We start from the raw sequence: 23,042 nt of genomic DNA, 5'->3' as shown, positions 1-23,042 counted from the left end.
AGAAATAAACCTGTTGGGCAGAGCCATTTATTTGGGAACCCATTTCCAAATCAAACAAACAAAAAAAAAAGAATCAACATATTTGCCTGTAAGCCATCTGTTTAATCCGGCAATCATACGTCCCTTTGCTTCACCATGTCAACATTTGCTTCCTTTCCTTCATGTCTCTCAAGTTTCAGCGGCTTGCCACCCTCCTCCTCCTCCTCCTCCTCCTCCTCCTCAACAACACACACTCCAATCCCGGTTTCGTCTGATCTGCCATCCGTCGCTGGGTCCCCCTCCTCTCTGTCCTGCCCCTCCTTTTCCTTACACTCTCTCTCTCTGTCGGTATCTCCCTCCTTCCACAGTTGTCCTCACATATTAGGTTCCCCCGTCCTAAGAGGCAGAATTAGCCACTGGAATCTCGTGCACTTGTTTCTTTCGCTCCCAAGAAAGAGGTGACGACAGGAAAGGGAAAAAAAACACATAGAGAAAATACAGAGAAACACAGAGAGGAATTAAAAGGAATCTGAGAAGAGAAAAAGAGACTGTGAGGAAGATGCAGAAGCTGCACATCAAGCCGTCTGCTGTTTGATGCAGCTCCACTGTGGGCATGTGGCTGCCTGTGCCGAGCATTTCCAAGACTGGTGCAAGATCAGCGCTCATGTCGCTCAGTGCTACTTTATTTATCTCTTCACAGTAACGTGAGCGTACTTTGATTTATTCCACTCAACGAGGAACACTGTCTGTGTGACTTTATGCTGGCTGACACGCTGACCTTTGGACTCTACCGGACGAAGGATCTGGATCTCTTCCAAACTCGTGAAGAACAGAGGCGACCAATGTGGAGCTCAGGTAAGATCATCACCGACTACTGAGCGATGCAAAACCACCCACAACTCTCAGCATTCCACCTTTGATCACTTTAAAATGAACCGAGAGGTGGATAAGCCAGGATCCCCTCATTATTGCAATATTCTGAGCAGATATAAAGAGCGAGTGACAGTCTTCCACGAAGCTTTGAAGGTTTCTCTCTTTGATGAAAGTTAGGGCACTCTCTTAAAAACGTCAGCACTCACTGTCAGACAAGAGTTTGCACTCAGACCTGGTCTGACCCCCGACCTTTCACATACATCATCGGTATGCTGCAGGGAGGGAATGAAGGATGGAGGGATGGGGAAAAGAGAAAGAGAGCAAGTTTAGGTCTAAATAAAGAGGGCACTGTCTATCATGACATTCCTGACCAAATTGTTCCTTCATCAGCATCACAGCAGGATGGATGAGTTTGGCAGGAGAAATAATTAGCAATGTGTGATAAAGTGCAAGAAGTTTTCTGTTTTATAAGCCGGGGATTCAAATGTGCTGGAAACAAAAAAATCAATGCAATACAAGGAACGGATTTTGCCCGAGGAAGAGCTATAGTTGGTTGAAACGTCGCTAATAACATTAAAGGGAGATGTGATTCCAGTGTCCAGATCCTTCTAGTGCAAGATTCAAACGATTGTTAGCTTAAACTGTCATAACAGAAAAAGGTTGTTGATTAGTTTGAGGTTCTTTGACTAAATCACACTGAAACTTCACCAGGTCACATGTTGAAATGTCTGGACTTAAAACAGAAGCAAATTAAAGGGATAGTTTTTGAGGTGTTTTTAAGTGGGGTTGTATGTGGTACTTATCCATAGTTAGTGTATTACCTACAGTAGATGACGGTTGGAGCGCCCCTAGCATCGAGAAACAGACAGAAGCACCGACAGCGGAGCCAAGCAATGTACTGCTGTGGACGGGGACGGCAGAAAAAAAATATTTTATCCACCTAAAAGAAAGGCTCACCTAAAAAAATCGGAAAGGAGAAGAAAAGGGCTGTCAGACGGCAAGATAAAGCGATGAAAATATTCTAAATATAGCGTACACTTCAATGGATATCGATTTTTTTAGGTGAGCCTTTCTTTTAGGTGTCTAAATGACGTTTTGACTGTATTGCTTTGCTGCCGTGCGGTAACTCCTGTCTGGTTCTCGATGCTGGGAGCGTAACAACCATCATCTACTGTAGGTAATACACTGACTATGGATAAGTACCTCATACAACCCCACTTCAAAACACCCAAACTATGCCTTTAAGGAGAATAAAAGAAATTCATCAGACGTCAGTTGCCTTTCATAAAACAATAACATTGTCAAATCTAGCCTTTCCTGGAGCTTTAAACCGGTCTCATCATCTTCTTCAGTAGAGCTGATGTCCATGTGATCATGTGATATGAGTATTCAACTCCAGTTACGTGATTAGAGGTGGTCGTATATAAAGGAGTGATTGTAAACCATCTCTGACGTGGTAGAAAACTCAAGACAAAGCTAGCAAGTGGACCTTGAGTTAAGATTTTTTTCCAAGGTCAAGAATGAACTTTTCACACTCGATTTTCATATGGCTTAAAACTGCAGTTTTTAATCAAGTTAAATTGTTTTATAACTTATATTTTTGAGGATTGTCTGTTTTGTGTATATATAATATGTAACCTATATATAACAGAGGGAGGATTACCAGCAAGAAAAGTGCATGTTAGTTGATGTGCAGCTTAGCTCATACAGTTTTTACTTAGTCAAAGTATGTTTTTCATGACACGTTGACAACAGTGGATATTTACAAATGTTCAGGAACATAAAATTAGTTTTAAAAATGAATTTAAGCTGCGTACTTCACCATGACCATTCAAGCCCGTTCCCAAACAAAGTACGTTGTTATGTAAGTGTACATGTGCTGGTGAATGACTTTCTACCTTTTAGAGTGAGCGTACAGAGACATGTGTTTAGTCCAGTGTGTGTGTGTGTGTGTATGTGTGTCTCCGTTCTAGCAGCACATATTTTAACCTCTGAGGTTCAGTAAACAACCGCTCTGCTCTTCGACCTCTTTGACCTCCGCTGCCCTCATTCTGCCACGAGAGGAGAAACACTCTCTGTTTGACTCTTTACATCAAAAAGATTTACAACCAAACACAGTTGGCTGCTTTTTAACTGAGCTATAGTCCGGACACTCTGACCACAAAGCACAAACAGCAGAACCATTAAAACCAGTAAAAAAAAGACACAACATTGAATTATAATATTGTTACCTGTCGCCAGGGTTTGTCAAGAAGTACTTCACACATACTGGTGCATTATCAAATTATACTTGTGCATGCAGGACAGAAAATGGCATTAAGTTATGTGAGAACATTTTTCCTAAGTTGCTTTCATCTCTTCATCTTTATCTGTTTGGCCACTTTAACCAGTAAGTGGCTGGTTAAACACAATGCTTTAGGCCGTTTCATTGGTGAAATGAAGACTTCATTAAATGTTGGCAGGACTCCTTGAGACTCCCCGCTAACGATCACATCTAAAATTAGAGTTCAACAAGCCTGTCGACACATTTATGGCCTCCTGGGTCAGAATGAGAGAATGATAGGAGGGTTGAGGTCACATGCACGTAATCACACGCACGCCCACACACACACACGGGCCTACTGACTGTACAGCACTGCACACAACCCTCATACAAACTTCAAACACAGATACTTTCTTATTTCTGTTTTCCATTTAATATGAATGAGAACTTTAATTATTAAACCAGATTTGGGTTGAACAGCAGTCAGTCCAAAACCCTGATTAAAAGCTGCATATGCTGAAATCAGTTGGGCTTTTTTTAATTGTCTTATTAACAAGCTGCAATATAACCAATAAAGCAGTGTTTGGCAAATAGCAGCCAACCACAGGGACAAAGAAAACAAACAAACAAAAGCCAAAGTTTACTATCTTATAGTCTGACAAAAAAAATCAGAGTTACTACAAAACCGTTACATGATTTTTTCTATAATTCTACTGTAGATAATAATGTAATTAAAAGACTGTTATGAACGGCGCCACTCCGTCGCCAGTAAAAAAATGTTGACATTGGACGTTTCTGAAAACCAGGGATGGTTGAACGGCGACGTTTTTGCATTTGGTCAGAGCAAGTGACGTAGTTTAAAGAGCAAAAACAGACACACCAACAGGCAGGAGGGAGGGAAGGTGGATGGGTCCAACAAACACAAAGGCTTTCATCCAGTAGACCGCTGTTCGTGTCACATTACAATCAGCTGTTCGTTCGTGTCCCGTGTTCACAACGTTCAGCCTCATTTTCACTGCACAAACATAGTAGTTTTAAGCCCAACCACGTAGTTCTTTCCTAAACCTAACTATAGTGGTTTTGTTGCGTTGTTATGTTGTTACATTATTATTTGAACACAAATCATGATGTTTTTTCTAACCTTAACCAAGTAGTTTTGTTGCCTAAACCTAACCAGTCGTTTCACAATGTTAACCACGGCACATTGTGCGTTTCTGCAGGTGTGATAGAAGGCTATGAAACATATTTATGAAAAGCATTTTTGATCAAAAACGTCGCCATTCAATGAAATAACCACATGGTAGAGCCCATTTCTGTAAACTCCTTTGTGAATTAAATACTTGACAAATAAAAACTACTGAGTATTTTCTCATTTTAAGAACTTGAGTGCAAAATTAACAGTTTTAAGTGAAATTATAGAGAAAAAAGAAATGAAAATTACGATAGAAACGATATAGAAAAATATATATACGATAGACATTTTATATTGTTTTGACAATATATATTATCCTATTGCCCAGCTCTACTACACAACACATATTGAAAACATATAGGTCTGTGTCGTCACTGCAACAACACTAAAACTACTGCATGTTGGCTGCCCATTGAACAATGCTGAGAAAAACTTCCCATGGTTGAACCTAATGGCAAACTCCTGCAATAAAGGCTTTTTATTATATTTATTAGTATTTGACACTCCTCCTACTCCTACATGCATAAAGGCATGACGTTTTGCATATATTTGAATGGTAAAAGCTTATTTCAGCTCATACTTTAATTAAGTGTACTGTATTCTATCAACTTGGCGTCTTTCAAGTGTAACACAGAACCAGCAAAGTGTTTTAATAAGTGAACATTTAAAGGCTCACCATACATCCCCCAAGAGACACACACACGCAGGATGGTGTGTCACTTGAGTCCAGTGGTCCGATTTCAGTTTCCCATGGTGACATCCATTAAAGTCATGCTGTGTCTGCCCCTTCACCCTCAGACAGCCACATTAGCACCTGGCCCATTGGACACAACAATACATCTACCTGCATTATTCAGCTCGACTCAACTAATGAGGAAACCTTATCTCTCTCTCTCACACACACACACACACACACACACAGATTATCCTGGGTTCACACAGGCTGAAATACACACAGAGGCCGACACACAGCATTATCTGATTCACGGTATTATCTGTTATAAATTATGTAGAAACTAGGGCTGTCAAAGTTAACACAATAACAACCCGTTAGCGCAAATTCGTTTTAACGGCACTAATTTCTTTAACGCATTAACGCAATCGATCTTTCGGAGGTTGAGGCGGGCTCAGTTTTAAAGCTAGAGAGAAGATACTGAGGGAGGCTAAATAACGCTCCAAACTTGCGCTACATATTGGCGAGGTAAAACTGGCATGGCCATTTTCAAAGGGGTCCCTTGACCTCTGACCTCAAGATATGTGAATGAAAATGGGTTCTATGGGTACCCACGAGTCTCCCCTTTACAGACATGCCCACTTTATGATAATCACATGCAGTTTTGGGGCAAGTCATAGTCAAGTCATTACACTGACACACTGACAGCTGTTGTTGCCTGTTGGGCTGCAGTTTGCCATGTTATGATTTGAGCATAATTTTTATGCTAAATGCAGTACCTGTGAGGGTTTCTGGACAATTGTTGTCATTGTTTTGTGTTGTTAATTGATTTCCAATAATAACTATATACATACATTTGAATAAAGCAGCATATTTGCCCACCCCCATCTTGATAAGAGTATTAAATACTTGACAAATCTCCCTTTAAGGTACATTTACAATAATATATTTGAATCGATTGACAGCCCTACATTTTATCCTATTAGAAATTTGTGTGAAACTGTCATAATTAGTATATGAAATCTTGACGTATATCCAAAAATGTGTTTTGTGAGGTCACAGTGACCTTTGACCACCAAATTCTAATTCACTTCATCCTTGAGTCCAAGTGGACGTTTGTGCCAAATTTGAAGAAATTCCCTCAAGGCGTTCCTGTGATATCACGTTCGCGTTAATTGATTTCCAATAATAAATATATACATACATTTGCATAAAGCAAGCATATTTGCCCTCTCCCATGTTGATAAGAGCGTTAAATACTTGACAAATCTCCCTTTAAGGTACATTTTGAACGAATAAAAAAAGGTATGATTAATTTGAGATTGATCATGGACAATCATGCGATTAAACATTTTAATCGATTGACAGCCCTAGGAGAAATGGATCACTTCATGCTGCCTAAAGCTGGAGGTCATGCTGCTCGATCTTGTGGGAAGTACTTTGATGAAGTCTTGAATATACATCATCTTTGAGCTAAGTACTAAGTACTGACTAAGTAAGCTTAGTTTTTGAGCTCATTCAGCACTCTCTGCCTGTCAAACAGCTGCCTGCATGCTCCTTCATCCTCCTGCTCCATCACATTTCCTCCCCTCACACCGTTTCATCCTCAGTCAGTCCATGTTAACCTCAATCTCTCCTCCCCTCCCTCCAACGCTTCATCGAGTCTCTCGAGCTGTCAGTCTCTGTCGCACCTCTGTGTCTGCTTTTCTTTTTGGTTAAGGTGTGAACTCGGTCAGCATTTTCAAAATGTAACAACTGCAACAAACAGGTATAGAAAGGGAGACCAGAGCAGGTATGTAGGGGGAGGATGTTGTGAGGGCAGACGTGTTTCAGATGCTGTCGGTGGGAGACACGAGGCAGAGTACAGACCGAGACGAGGAGAAAAAAACAATCATCAATAGTAAACAGCAGAAGAAGGGTGACAGAGGGAGAGGGAGAGCAGAATCGACAGCAGCATCATCACTCTGCCTCCTCATTCAAACACCCCAAGAAAATGCTCAGCACCGACTGCTCTCATTGGCCGAGCCTCCGGCCAATCACGGCTCAGGAATGCAAGGTGCCTTTAGGTTATACCCATCCCCAAAATATGAGATAGAACAAGAGAGAGAGAGGCAAGCTGTGGTGCAGAGGTTCTTCCAGTGAGGCAGCTGTATCCTCTGGTGTTCCTCCTGCTGGAGTGAATATATAACAGTGAATAAATTACAGGCTTCCTTGCAGTAGATTGTTGTGTTGCAGTCGGGGCTGCTGCTGCTGCTGCTGTGCTCCTCATCTGGCAACAGCTGGCTGAGCAAGAGACGCGTGTCATAGATCTGAATGAGAAGCATCTCATGTGGACGAGGGGACCGGAAGAGACACCAGCATAGGGATGCAAAGTGAAGGTTGTGATGTTGCGACGTCTTTTTTGATCTCACACTGAGTTTTGAGAGCCAGAGAGGTGGACGGTTTGAGTCAGTAGCTGATCCAGAGAGAGAGGAGTCAAGCGAGGAGATAACGTGGGAAAGAGAAGTTGACAGTGGACATCTACAGGATGATCTTGGGTAAGACGATATCAGAAAGCTTTTCTCTCTGTGCTTCTATTGATCCCATTGATTTTTACTTTCCTCTTCTGCCAAGGAGATCACTCATCTCTGGCACAAACTTTCTACTGCGCGCGCTGCTGTCGCCAACTTAGATGCATCTCAGATGTCATCAAGTCATGATTAGGAAAAGACCAGTGCATGATGGAAGCGTTGCATCCTTTGGAAACATCTGTAGGACGATGCGAGAGAGGCTCCTCGCTGTTCCTGTTCATGTGACGCTCCTAATAGAACTTCATTCTCATTCATTTGTGTGGTCATGAATCCTGCAGTCATGCATTTATGCAAACGCACATGACAGTCTCTAGATTTTGTGCCCTATTTGCACACACACAAAAAATAGCATTAAAAGAAATACAAAAAAAGACATTAGAGGTCAAAAGAAGTGGACGTTCCCTTAAAATAGGTTCAAAAGTGTTGAATCAAACCTGTTAAAATGTAATGTAATAAATGATTAACTTTGACTTGACTTCAGAGTACTCAGAGATTATAATTTATATAGATATGTAAATTATACATAATATAAATTAGGTTTTAATTGTTTTGTAAAAAGCATATTTAGTTTAGTTATGTTTAATATTATCACTGTAGAATGTTACAGAAGTGGCTCAATGTGTTCAGTTTTATTAAATTAAATACACAAGGGGACATTATTGCAGAATTAGCTTAATAACACGCACATGCTGTACTCGATTTATATTAAAAGACTAAAATGCAGATTAATTTTGTATCAATGTGACGCAGTTATATATAGGAGTAGACTTTAGACCTTTACATTTTTAGTTTCAACACCTTGTCAGTTTATCTATATTAATACTTGCTTCTTTTCTTAAATTTAATTAACTGCAACGACCTTGTTCCATGTACGTGTGTGTTAACTAAATATTTGCCTACTTTATTTTTGTTTGCTTGCTCTTACCCCTGCTTGAGTCTTCCTGTGATCTGAGTGTGAGTTTGAGCTTGTGGTAATCCCTCCCCCGAGCTGAAGCTTTAACTCTGTACGCATTAAACACTAAACACACTGACACAAGATCACAACCACATGGGGTTCTATAAACTGTATTAGTTTCATTTTACTGAGATAGAGATTTTAGTCCAGAGACCGAAATAGTGTCCATGAGAGACGATGACAGCGACGGTGTTGACAGGAAAAGATGGAGGAACAAAAAGTCTCCTCTCCGTCTGTCCATCACCAAAGAAACCTCTCCATCCACCGCCATCTAAATACTGTGTTTCTTTAATGAAAGGCCAAATTTAAACACGTCGACACAATCAGCAGTGAAGTATGAAAGAAATGTGTTAAAGCAGGCTCATCTCCCTCGGTGCAGAGCGGTGTGGAACACAGTTCAGTAACTTAGTGATTTCTACGATGAATATTTCAGACCCAGAGGTTTGAGGTCTTTATTTATTTAAAAATGGGCCAAGGCTTCTTCTGGTCTGATGCAAAGACCTCACTCAGCACTATGAAAAAACGTCTGTGGCTTGCATCACTGCTCACTCAACCAGTATGAAGTAATCCATACACACAAAATCTCCCCACTCATCAATGTCCTCCAACAGAATCACAGGTGCATGTTGTCCCTGATAAACAACATGACCTTTGAATCGAGGCGATGCAGCGAAGGATGAAAAGTATTGACATTTAAAACGGAGAAAATGCGCCTGTCACGAGACTGACACATATTTCATATGACTGTGAAACTAATGCACAGAACAAAACCAGCACTGGTAAGCCAAGAAAGGAAGGTCAAATAACTCTGAAGGTTACAGTATGGATACCATATACAGTCTGTCCTCACAATTTTCCTCAAAACTCTTTGGCAATCCATCCAGTAGATTTTGAGATATTTTAGTCGTTAGGGATTATCGTGATATTCATGGACAGGATATCGAGGCGTAGTCGGGGGGGGGAGGACGGTTTGCAGTTCGGTGTGCTGAGGATCTCATCGCCACTTTTTGCAGATGATGTGGTCCTGTTGGCATCATCGGTCTGCGACCTCCAGCACTCACTGGATTGGTTTCGCAGCCAAGTGTGAAGCGGCCGGGATGAGAATCAGCACCTCTAAATCTGAGGCCATGGTTCTCAGCAGGAAACCGGTGGATTGCCTACTCCGGGTAGGGAATGAGTCCTTACCCCCAGTGAAGGAGTTCAAGTACCTCGGGGTCTTGTTCGCGAGTGAGGGGACTATAGAACGTGAGATTGGCCGGAGAATCGGAGCAGCGGGGGCGGTATTGCATTCGCTTTACTGCACCGTTGTGAAGAAAAGAGGGCTGAGCCGGAAGGCAAAGCTCTCGATCTACCGGTCAATCTTCGTTCCTACTCTCACCTATGGTCATGAGGGTTGGGTCATGACCGAAAGAACGAGATCGCGGGTACAAGCGGCCGAAATGGGTTTCCTCAGGAGGGTGGCTGGCGTCTCCCTTAGAGATAGGATGAGAAGCTCAGTCATCCGTGAGGGACTCGGAGTAGAGCCGCTGCTCCTTTGCGTCGAAAGGAGCCAGCTGAGGTGGTTCGGACATCTAGTAAGGATGTACCCTGGGCGCCTCCCTTGGGAGGTGTTCCAGGCACGACCAGCTGGGAGCAGGCCATGGGGAAGACCCAGCACTAGGTGGAGAGATTATATCTCCACACTGGCCTGGGAACGCCTCGGGATCCCCCAGTCAGAGCTGGTTAATGTGGCCCAGGAAAGGGAAGTTTGGGGTCCCCTGCAGGAGCTGTTGCCCCCGTGACCCGACCCCGGATAAGCGGTTGAAGATGAGTGATGAGTGGGTTTATCCTCTAAACTGACCCATCAGATGGTCTGTTTCACAGAACCATATGAGAAGCCATCATTGGAAACTATTTGGAAAGAGAAGGCACTTTCAAAATATACTGTACTTGGCAGGTGATAGGATGAACCATCTGTCAATCACACTAAGGAAAGAGAAACTAACTGAAGGCAAAAACATTGCCGTTTTTTTGCTCTTCTTTCAATGAAGAAATAACTGATATAACTGATGCTATCGCAGCTATGCTAACCTCTTTAGGAACCGCCATTGTTGTTTAGAACGAATAGTCGCCTCTCCGTGTCGTTACACACATCTAAGCCGAGCCTGTAGCTGCAGTAGCTCCTCACAGGACGCTGATTGGCCTGTGGTCTGACTTGCCGGACACATTTGCATTACTTGAAGCCTGACAAGATGGATTTACGTGTGACATTTGATCCGCAATGCTTGCGTGATCTTGTGACATATTGAAAATCCAGCTGCAGTGTAAGGTTATTTATCGTCTGGGCGATCTGGATATCTGTACCGTGTTTCATGGCAATCCAGTAATTGTTGAGATATTTTCCTTTACACAAAAAAATCTCAACCTGCTTATCTCGCTGGATAAAAAGTTAGGTTTAGGTCATTTTCTGGGGACCATTAATGTCTGTACAAAATTTCATGAAAATCCATCCAACAGTTGTTGAGATATTTCAGTCTGAACTAAAGTGGTGACTCGTGTTACTAGCATGACTAAAATATTGTGAATCTGATCCCAGCGTTAATTCGTTTTTTGTGCCTGAACCCAATCACACCACAGCAGTGACAGCAAACAAGATATACATGTTAATAACAACATAAGTTGTAACAGTCCTACAGTACTTTGGTCCTGTTCATATGGGAATCAGATCAGAACATTTTCACATATGTGTTGTTTTGGAAGGCAATGACAAAAACATATTTGTCATTTAGCTTGGAGGACTTGTTGACCGTAATTATAAAAGTGGAATGCCTTTGAACCTGCCGCACTAAATTCTTACTTCTGTAATTTACTGGTTTCAAGGGCTGCCAAAAAATAGCAAGAGGGCACATAGGCTGAGCATAAAGTCTCTTTGTTGTTTATTGTCCTGAAGGTATGCAGACCACAGCTGAGCCACCAGCCCGACTCTTACCCTGCATAACCCCAGACCAAGCTATAGCTCTGGCCTTCAGTCTCCAATCAGCTCCCAAAATGTAGCCTGTAATTTCTGCTTCTGCCGCATACATCCTATTTTTGTTCTATTTTGATTTTTCTGTCGATTGAAAATCAAGCATGCATTGCCTTTTGTGTGCTCTCTATTGTTTAAAATCATAAGGACATGCACCTGGCTCCCGTGCGTCTGATGCCATTGTTGTGTATGTGTGTTTACCCTTTTGCACATGTGCCTTTATGTGTTTGCTTGTGTACTTTACATGCTCAGGTTTCTGTAGGTCTGTATCACACAGTAGTGTTTTCTGCCAGCTCCCAGCAGGTGTGTAAATGGTTTGACACACAGGATAATGATGTGGGGCAGGGCTGCAGGTCATGTTGACATGGTGGATCTCTTAATGGTCCTTACTTTGCTCTGCTTGGTTTCATGGCGGCAGCACTCTCTGTTTGCCTCAAACTGTGCTACATCATGACCGCAGTGGGATGAAAGAGAAAGTTGGCAGCAAGGTTCAGGTTGTTCCAACACCTCCCGAAAGAGCCTGAGAGGAGATACAGATTCACGAGCATCTTTATGAAACAAAGCTCTCCTGCATGTTTAACATTCACACATCTGCCCACAGATGGATTATATTAATATGTTTTATGAATATACTGTTTAATCGAATCTTTACTGTCTACCATCCTAAAAGGAAATTCTGGTATTTATCAAGCCAGGTGTTGACATTCATATTTTTGTCTATTGTAACTATTGGTTATGATAATATTTTACTCACCAACTTTGCTCTAAATGTTTAGGAAACACAGACTATAGCGAGAGCGATGTGGATTGAAGCTAAGGATGTCACGTTGAGGACATTTTCCCACCCGTAAATAAACTTGTGACAACACCGGTGTTACCGATTACACTGAACATTTTACAAGAAAATAATGACGCTCAATATACGTAGAGCACTTAGTTTGATCTTTAACGTTGGATGGCTGTGTGTCTGGCCTCTTCAGTCGAGCTTTCGCTGCGGGGCCGCAGGTTTCCACATCGCCACTGCGCCGCGCACACCGGCATCACCGCTCCGTCCTCCGCACAGTTATGGTTATGGTTCCCTTATAGCATTATTGGGTTTAAATTTCAAAATATTGCCAGATAGGCGCTGTTGCTTTTCGCTTTGACACCAAATCCTCCGCCATCGTCTTGTCTGGTAAATCTCTCTCATCCCGTGTGTGGTATCTGACTCCTACTCTGACAGCAGACTTTTTCACTTTCAGTTTTTAGCGTCTGTCGTCTACAATGTATTGATAACATGCCGCTGATTCACGAAAATTGACTAAATGGGTTTTATTTATATAAAAAAAGCAAAATGAGAGTGGGAGCGGTGGGAAAGTAATGTAATCGGTGTATGCCCGAACACCGTGTAACACCGAAAACACAGACTACCGCGGCAATCCTAATTGGGGCGAGGTGAGCTAGCCTCCAACAGCTTTCCAAAAACTTCACTTACAGAAACACTTGTCGTTGAGGGTGTGTTACTGTTTAGACAGAACGCAAGGCTGAATTTAAACGTGGCATGATTATATACACAGCTCATGGAAAGAACATGGTCATGCTTTTAAAAAAAATAAAAAGCAAAAAGGGAAACAAACAGCGGTCTCCTGTATTAAAGTCCAATGTTTTGTTGACCCATCCATCCACCTTAACCTCCTCCACATGTGGACCTGACTTCCTCCCGTCATAATTACTACGGCCTCCAGAGGACTTTGTCACTTGAGCGTAAACAGATGTCGTTTTGGGGCACTTGCCAAAACAACTGATGCTCTCTATCATTCTTCTTGGGAGAAAAGCCTCAAAATGTTTCAACATGAGCAAAACATTTGAGTCTTTATGAGTCAACGTCATAAATGTACAGAGATGAGAGGAAAAAGGAGAGACACTTGAAGAAAATAACAAAAAGAAATGGAGAGATCAGAGATCAGTCAATCTGAGCTGAACACACACACACACACACACGGTTGGTGTGTACGTAGCTAGCTACAACTAACACCTGTACAGCTGCCACATTTGTACGGATAAACAAACTGCAAAAACTGCCTGGCAGTCAAATTCACATGAATAACACGAGGGAAATTCCATAACTGAGTCAAACCAAAACACACAAACCACACTCCACGACCACTTTCTCTCAGAGTTTAATATTGCCGCAGGTGGTTTCCCATTGTAGTTGGTTAAAAGTACGTGTCAAACAGGTGCTAAAGGGTGCTTTGTGCGTCAGCATCGCACGCTGATGGCCGCGACAGAGCGTCGGTATTTTACACCCTGGAAATGAGAGCAGCTGGTGTGCCTAATGTTTATGTGTGCTAGTTAACAAGTAGCCTGTGTATGTGCAAAAAAGGGAAAAAGTCCAGAGTGCTTGGAAGTTCAAATCAGTGTGATGAAGGTGCTCTTTGGTAGGGTACACAAAGGTTAAAAAAAGGGGGAGTCCAAGGCACTCTTCTGACAAAAAATAAAAAGCCTTTATTCAAATGGCTATTTCATGATGAAATGCTAAAAACAATGCTGGTACATATTCAGATTGGGTAACAACCCACGCGTAGCGGCACAAACAGCCTTCTTCAGGGTGTGTATGTGCTTTGATTTATTTCTTTATTTTTCACAATTATTTTGTGAGTGTTACATTAATACTAGTCCATTTTACCAGTGGCTATTTGATCTAATGTATGTCCTGTTCCTTGTATTTAGTTTGGTTTATTATTATTACTATTATCAATATTATTTTCAATGTAGACCCAAGGATTATTTGGAGTGCGGGGGGATTGATGTTGTATATGTTTGAGGGAAACGGAGATGGGGATTCTACTTTTAATGTAATTCTATTAAATTCAATAAAACTGTATTGGAAAAATAGAGGCACACATGACCCGTCTACAGACCATGTCTCAGGATTCGTGTTTATGCTTAAAACAAGACATAACATGTAGACAACCTGCGGAGAGGGCATCAAAATAACCTAAATTTGTTCATGCGCGTATGACATTTTGCATGTGACAGCCAAAGGTTAACCCTTACAAGCAGCTGGGAAGGATGGACTGCTTTCTCCACTTTCCACACGCTACCATGAGATTTTTAACATATAAGCAGGAATACAATATGTAGCTCAGCTGTGTGGAGTAGAACTGCTTTCTTCAGTTAACAGATGGCTTTTTTCTGTACCATTAACCTGCAGGTTAACATGGCTCTTTACCTCCTCTGGTCACCTTGGACTCACCTCAAAACATGCGGCTCCCTCCCCCTCCTCGATGCTTTCCGTCTCTTTCCACCTCATCTCTCCCCCCCCCTCGTCCAGACCTCTTTTCCTCGCTCAATCGACTCGATCCACTCAGCCCCGCTGCCATCGTTTCCTTCCAAGCTCCTCTGTGCTCGCCATCACCACTTCCTTGCCAATCAGGGAGTTTTTACCTCGTTGTGATGCTTCATAATCCAACGCTACGGAAAGACAGACAGAATTTTTCATGAGAAATTGTTAGCAGGGAAAAGTCCAAACACAGCAATGTGCTACCAACATTACATAATGATTTTAATTTTAATGAGAGCGGTGTAAAATCTGTAGAGGGGAAACCTTCATTAATTGCAAATACTGCATGAAATCAGAGAGTGGAGCTGCAGAAGGACTGGCTGATTTCAAGAGCACAGCATAAAAACAGACACACGCATTTTCCAGTGAAAGAGGACTTCTGAGAGTTCTCTGGGAGGTGGCATTTAAGCCTGGCCGCTGGGGCGCAGAGCATCTATCATTAAAACAAAGTGCAGACTGAAATCAACTGTGTTCTCCTTCAGCAGCACTCAGCTCTCCTCTTCACCGAGGAGTCCTCTCCTCGCTGTCCAGATCTCACACACACAAACACACCATTAATCAGCGTTGAGCCTATAAGTTACTCCTTTTAGAGCATCGTTCATTCAGACTACAAACGTTTGTGTGAGTGTGTGTGTGTGTGTGTGTGTGTGTGTGTGTGTGTGTGTGTGTGTGTATTGTCGCCTGTTCCCGGCTTAGGTTGAAATAGCTGCCTTTGACTTGAGGGTAAGCTGAGCTGCAGTAAATTGGATTTCATGCTCAGTCCTTCACAGCAGCAGTATGCGACACTAAGACAGAGCCATCTTCCCCCTGCAATCACGACAAAGTTAGCACTCTGTTTCTTTAAAGGTTAGACCCTCTAACACAGTTGCATTACATTTGCACCACATGGGAGAGAGCTGATGTAACGAATCATTTCAAGTGTTTGTTTTGCAGAGTTATAATGTCACCTGAAGCCAAAATGTGGCAGCATTCCTGCCACAAAACAACAAATAGGAGTCATAAATCGTTTGAGCAGATGATGATCATCAACATACTAATGGTGTCATCTGCCATCAAATGTTGGATCAACTCTTTTTTTTCCACATTGTGCATGAAACCTGGGGCAAAGACAAACACAGTGGATCCAGTGGTTTTCGGGTTAACGGACCCGCTGACACCACGGAGTTGTCTTTGCTGCAGTGACAGCGACGGGGTTTTCGTCAGGGGAGGCTGGCTAATCTGCCACATGAAGCTCATTTCAGCAGCCTATTTAGATGCAGATGTGAGGCGGCTGGCATGGTGTGCCAAGCCGGTTCTCTTCAGTGTGCAGCTGGAACTAAAAATGGCTGCATTTCTTTTTTTTTTTATTTCTCTTTTTTCGGTGGGACCCTGCAGTGCTTCTGCCTCTCATCAGACTTCATTCTGTTAGACATGTCACCCCGTCTCCTGTCCCATCATGAAGCACAAAGATGGAGGCAGGCAGGGAATACAGAGAGGCTTCGGCGACGTCACTGACATTGACATTACCTCTGTGATCATTAAACCTAAATTGGCTAAATGAATTGCCAATTTGAGAGGCCTTAGTCACAGCACATTGGTGTGCGCACGCCTGTGTGTGCACACGCGCCGGGGTTTGTGAAATCTACTGTGACGACAAGATTCTGTCTCTGGTTGTTTTTTTTCCCTCTCTGCGTCTCTTCATTTCTGTCCAACTACCTCTCTCTCACAATCTACACAAAAATTCAATAAGCTATTACACAGGCATTGATCTTTTTCTCGCCCAAACATTTGCATTAGAAAAAAAGAAAAGTCAGTAAGACGAGGGGCTGGGTGAGACACCGCTGTCTGTTCATTTCAGTGGAGAGAAGGAGCAATAGACGGTGAGGCCTGGATTTATAGAGTTTGGCAGCACTTTAACACTTTAACGCTCCTCAGAATGTGTCCAATCAATGCGCAGCCCTCCCCGCGTGGTCGCTGTTGAAGAGTCGTGGCGTTCACTTATCTGATGTCATTGTAAATCACTCAGGAGGAGGGTAGGTCAGGGGACGCTGCCGCTATACTCGCACCGCATCGAGCTGCAGCGGGATGGTGCAGAATATCACCCGACGTTAAATACACCACTCTATTGTGAGCGTCTGCACAGCAAATGCAGATTTATAGGTAACAGCAGACATGCTTTGACCTTTAAATTGTAATGTGGCGTAAAATGAGCTGCGGATTTACCAGAAGCGTGTCAGGAATACGCTTCACTAGCCGAAGAGGAAGCACAACGATGATATCTCTGAGCTAATCCATAAAGCTGAAACATTATTGTCCCACTACATGCTTTGTTGACCACATGTTTAATTACCTCTGAGACATTTTCTACTTGTTTTTGTACATACACACATAAAGATAGATAGATAGATAGATAGATAGATAGATAGATAGATAGATAGATAGATAGATAATGTCACGGGTACCCTTGAATGTTAGGATTGTTAAAGGATAGGTCTGGTGATATTCTGTATTTTTCTTCAACAAATCCCAGTTGATGACCAAAACCTGATCCTACTAATAAGTATCTGTATAGCTAAAGCCTGATATAACTTATCCTCAGTGCCTTAGAGCTCCATTGTTGTCCGAATACTGTTTAACGTATCCCAATTTAACAGTTCTTACAAAGAATTACTCCTCATTTTTTGTGCATTTTCCTACGAATGTCCAGCAACACGTGACGCACGTGTCAATTTCTGCTCGTTACATGCATACAGTCTTTTCTAAATAAACTTCAGTCTTCACAGGAAACAACATGGTTAGGTTTAGGTAACAAAAGTACTTAGTTAGGTTTAGGAAAAGAATGTTTGGATTAAAATAATTTCGGAAGTGTCGTTACTTTAGTACAGAAGTTATGTTCTGGTCTTGAGAGTCCGGTATTTTTTGACCCATCCATCCACCTCGACCTCCTCCCAACATGGCGTTTGTCGCTCTTTATATTTTCTGGTTCATGATTACGTGAAACAAACTGATTTTGTGGGATATATAAATGAATTACAGTGCATTACTTTACGTAGCTACGAACTAGGGATTTACCGATAATGACACCGGATCGGATATCGGGCCGATACTGACTCAAATAGCTGGATCAGATATCGGTGACAATGGGGCCGATCTATTAAATTCAATTCTATTTATATACTATATACATTATATACTGGAATTTGAATTAGTGTTTAAGTTTTGACCAATTCGTTGCTGCATTGTAATTCCTGTTAATTTTGAAGATTTTGTTTTGCCATGTTCCCGGTGTATAATTTATTATTTTAACGTTAAATAACAATTCACTAAATTTATATCTATGTGTGTATTTGTTACATTTAGTTTTACAAAGTTAAGAAAGCAATGATTAAGTCAAGCCTGACGTTGCCTTACACATAAAAGAATGATCCCAGTTACTTCCACACAGTGAGGCATAAAGCTTATTAATTAAATACTTGTATCAGATCGGTTCTCGGTAATCAGCCGATACCCAAAGCCCAGGTATCGCTATCGGTATCGGCACTGAAAAAGTCAGATCGGTGCATCCCTACTACGAACGGTGTTTGAGAACAACCTGCACTGTTGCACTGAGTGACATGTTGCTGTTCCACCATGAATGTGGTATACTAGTTTATTTTTCACTAGCTCACCAAATGTGTATTAATCTGCAGCTGAAAATAGTCCCCAGCAAATACATGATCTACTCCTGTACGTTTTACGTTTATTCACATTTTCTACAGTTTCTAGAACCTTTTTAAATGAAAGTATTTATCTGCGACACATTTTTAAAGATTTACATCTTCAGGCAGAGCAAACGGGCTTAGGGCTGTGGAAATGTCAGAAAGTATTAAAAGATGGACTAACACGTTGTTGGTTTGGGTCTTTCCATGGGAGTTGTTGTCTTCAAATATAGAATATCCCCATCCTTATCCTTTAACACTTACATCTTTAAACACAGGAATATGATAACTTAATAGTAGTCCCAGACCTATTTTTATCTTGCTATTGCTTACACTCATTACATCATGATATCTGGTGTTGAGCGTTCACTCATTCCTGCATGTTCGTATGTTGGTGTGAACTAAGGTGTGTTATTACCGCTGTTTTTTCACTCAGCACAAACCTCGCTGCGGTTGGTTCAGGGAGGTGATAATGGCCTCCATGTGCGCTGTGGGATTCGTGGCATGTCTTGAAGGACATTTCAACCGTGACCTCCACTTTTGTATCTTATTTCCCTTCCTGCCTTCTGAACTCCCTACTTCTCATGCAGCATATGCGAAAGCAGCCGCACACACATGACAATAGCTACAGCTGAGCTTCAGCTGCCACAGGACTGAAGCAGCCTGAAGAGGAATGCCAGGAGGAGAGACTTTCCCCTCCATCTATTTCTGATCCTGACAGCACATTCTTTACGTCTCCCCTGCTGTCAGAGAAAGGAGCCTCCTCGGCTGTTACCAAAATAGTCTTTTCTTCCCCTCCTTTTGACAAGTGACCAGTTTTTCTTTTCAAATGTAGCAAAATTGTTAAGTAGTCATCACAAAGCGGTGGCAATAAAGGATGACGATTGCATATAATCTCAGGAGAAAAGATTATACAAATTCGCACTGCATAGCCAGATTGGGCCTGAAGCATCCTGCTGTTTTTTTGTTTTTTTTACGCTAAATAGAAATACAGGAAGCAGAAGTGGAGAGGATGAGGAGAAGGAGGAACAAAACAGCCAGAAGAACTGGTGCTGGAGTGAGGAGGAGCACAGATGAGGGATACAGAGGCAGGCATACAGAATAAGGGACCATGAAATGGGGATAGAAAACTGCGCTCGGTGAGAGAGAGACACAGGGAGAAATGGAGAAAAGGCGGATATCTGCAGCACCCCAGCTGCGAGGCTTAAGGAGCTTAGCCCTCCTGCCCATCACAGAAGACTCCTCAAGTGCAGGCATTCACCGCCGCTGAGCTACTACTGAGAGAAAAGTGAGCAAGAGGAGCAGAGAGAGGAGAGGTGTGGGTGGGTAGTGGGACTCAATATGGGAAAATGATGCAGAAGATGAGGGTTCAGATTGAGAAAAAGGGGCGTATTAGATTAAAATAGTCGAGCCTGTTTACACGAAAAGGCGTATGAATAAATAAGAACGCTTTTAAACGCATCCTCGTAAATATGACGTCGCATAAAAAAGAAAGAAAGACCATTTAGGACAGGCGGGAAGGGAGGTGGATGGGTCCAACAAACTCAGGACTGCCAGTTTTCGAGACCAGTATTTTGTTTTGTTACGTTATATTAGGTTAGTGTTTTTTAGAGACGTTTGTGACGTGTTTTCCGTACTTATGTTATGGTGTTTCAGTATATATTTTACTTAGTTTACTTACTTATTTTAATGAATAAATGCGTTTAATGAATAAATGCGTTCTCATAACAAACAGAATGCCCGTCTAATGTCGTGCTATATATACTGTATATAAGCCTTACAGTGAGACCGGGTTGTTTAAACAGTGTTTCAGTTAAAACCGGTTTTACAGAAAGTACTTGTTATGATATAATGCTTAGCTTTAAAGAAACAGTTTGACATTTTGGGAAATACTCTTGTTTCTTGCCGAGAGTTAGATGATAAATTCAATACCACTACGACGTCTGTGCGGTAGGCTATTTATGAAGCTACCACCAGCAGCTGGTTAGCTTAGCACAAAGACTGGAAACAGCTAGCCTGGTGCTATATAAAGGTACCGTGGGAAGTTACTGCTCCCTGCCAAGAAATAGTCACACACAAAACACCTTGTAAAACCACAACGCATCGTTTTTACACTTTGGTTTTCGTACAGAATAAACAAATAAGCAACCCGATATCATGCAGTACCAGCAGGGGGCAACAAAACCACTCACTCAGGTTTAGGCAACAAAACCACTCAGGTTTAGGAAAAACTTTATGGTTAGGCTTAAAATAAGTACGTAAAGTAAGTAAATTCCAGTACAGAAATCAGTACAGAAAACACGTCACAAACAAAACAGCGGTCTCAAACACCGGTCTCCTGTTTGAAAGTCCTGTGTTTGTTGGACCTATCCAATTCCCATCCCGCCCACCATAAATAGTCTTTCTCACTTTTTATTCTAAGTCACTAGCTCTAAGCGTAACATATTAACATGGATGCGTTTACATTGCAGTCAGCACAGACTATATGGCGTGAAAATGACACGCTTAAAGCAAGAAGGGCGTTCTTATTACACTCTATTACCTTATTATTCACACTCCTTTTCGTGCAACTGGGTATAAGATATAACATGTTAATTAGTTAGTACTATTAATTTAAGAAGATATTTAATTAAATGTGGTAGCTGTTTTCAAACAAACCTGAAATGATTTAAGTTTGTGATTCTCATTATTATTGTCTATAAGAGGAACACTTGATCAGATATATTAATTAAAGGGCTTTATGCCTTTTTAATTTTTTAATCTCTATTTTCCCTGTTTGTGCATCTACCACAGGAAGTGTAAACCGACCGGGGCCGGTCCCTACCTTCCTCAGGAGCCCGTCTATCATGCCAACCCCGCTGGACTTGAAGCCCTTCCTCCAGTTCCCGCTGGAGTCGCCGCACCCGGCCGGCATCGGCCTCTTCCACAACTTTAACACGGTGAGTGCTCACAGACATACATACCTGCGCACGAGCGTGAACACACACGTGTGCACACATGGCGTCTGGGATTTGTTTTCGTCCTGTTTCACTTAACAGAACACAGACCTGGTATTCTGTTGTGGTTTTAGAGCGTTGCCTCCGGAGTGAAGACAAGTGATAAAGTGCTGAGGATTTATACTGTATAATCCAGAATGATAAGGTGACAACTGTTTACTTTTTATTCGGCAGAGTGAGTTTCAGCATAATTGAGAAAATGCCCGGGTGAGTGTTTTACTGCAATAAAATGAGTTACAGCTAATCAATTGTATAAGAGCGAGGCACAGGGCTGGATTCTCCGCAGTCAGCATTTTCTGTGGCTCCTTCTCATTTCTAGATTGGGTTTCATGTGAAGGTCAGCTCGGCGACAAACAGGGATGCACGTGCACCGCACATACAAACACATTATCATTAAGCTGATCTTCATGCGCTCAGGCAAAACGACCCTTCCGCAGGTCAATCATTCATTCTGCGAGGACATTGAGTGCGGTCACTAATGCCAGAGTGCCTCAATCCAAATCACTCTCTGTCCGTACAGTCAAATTTAAACAAGTGTAAAACACTGCTGTCATCCAGTGATCGAGGGCTGCAGCTCAGCGAGAGTCTTCATTCAAAGCAGGACGACCAGCCGGCTCGTCTTTAGAGACTGAGAGGACACAGAGAAGGGCACTCGATTATTATATTTATTGTTTCAAACTCAGTTATGATCCAGTTTGAGTTGAGGAGTGTGGAGTTATCTAGAGAGCTTATATCAGGTCTGACTCGCCAGGATTACAGGTAATTTCCAGACACTTAAGATTCTCGGGAGTATTCTGCAGGTCTCAACTTCTTGCATTGAGACAGAAGCTGCACAGTGAGGCAGGCGGAGAGAGCGAGCCACTGTTGACTTCAAAGGCCTCAGAGGAAAAGACATTTTCTCTGAGGTTAAAGTTTAATGTGCATGTTATTAGTCTCTGTATCAGTTACTCAGTTTGGGAAAGAAATATTACTTTAAAGTTAGAATTCTTAATATTTTCATGATATCAAAGCCCATTTTGATACTATTTATAGTCATTTTTTCCAGCAATATCCATTCAATATATTTGTAGTAGTTTTTATTTACTAGCCACCCTTCACATTGTATACACAGGGGATTCATATGGAAACAATGCACATACTGGACGTGATCCGGAAGACACAATTTGATCATGAGTTCATTGTTACTATGTCATATGAAATTTAATTGTCTTCTAGCCTGATAATCAGACTGTACTGGAATTTTGGATTACTTCATGGTTCAGTTTGTGTTTATATACTGTAGTAATGATAATTATAATAATAATAATAATAATAATAATAATAATAATAATAACAATAATAATAATAACAATAATAATAATAATAATAATAATAATAATAATAGGGGCGTAAATCACAAGTTTCATCACGATACAATATTATATTGATTCTTTGGATAACAATACAATTAGGGCTGTCAACGTTAACGCAATAGTAACGCGTTAACACAAATTTGTTTTAGCGTCCCTAATTTCTTTAACTTGTGATTTTTAGGTTAT

The 23,042-nt window shown here is 41.8% G+C and overlaps 1 protein-coding gene across 2 annotated transcripts in view; it reads left to right on the top strand.

The window, feature by feature from the left end:
- The first annotated feature begins 312 nt into the window (after positions 1 to 312).
- LOC119496071 (zinc finger protein 385A-like) overlaps positions 313 to 23,042 on the top strand; it is a 38,577-nt gene continuing 15,847 nt past the window's right edge. The window contains exons 1-2 of one of the 2 annotated variants that reach the window (XM_037783130.1): positions 313 to 834; positions 21,302 to 21,447. In XM_037783130.1, coding sequence (XP_037639058.1) covers positions 738 to 834; positions 21,302 to 21,447 — 243 coding nt within the window. In that variant the 5' untranslated portion in view covers positions 313 to 737. Of the gene's footprint in view, positions 835 to 6,817; positions 7,518 to 21,301; positions 21,448 to 23,042 lie in introns of those variants that run through there. The other variant, XM_037783139.1, reaches the window with a different exon arrangement.

Source organism: Sebastes umbrosus, chromosome 1 (genome assembly GCF_015220745.1).
Source record: "Sebastes umbrosus isolate fSebUmb1 chromosome 1, fSebUmb1.pri, whole genome shotgun sequence".
NCBI classification, from domain to species: domain Eukaryota; kingdom Metazoa; phylum Chordata; class Actinopteri; order Perciformes; family Sebastidae; genus Sebastes; species Sebastes umbrosus.
Note: the sequence above shows the minus strand (reverse complement) of the source record. Positions and strands in the feature narration are given on the sequence as shown.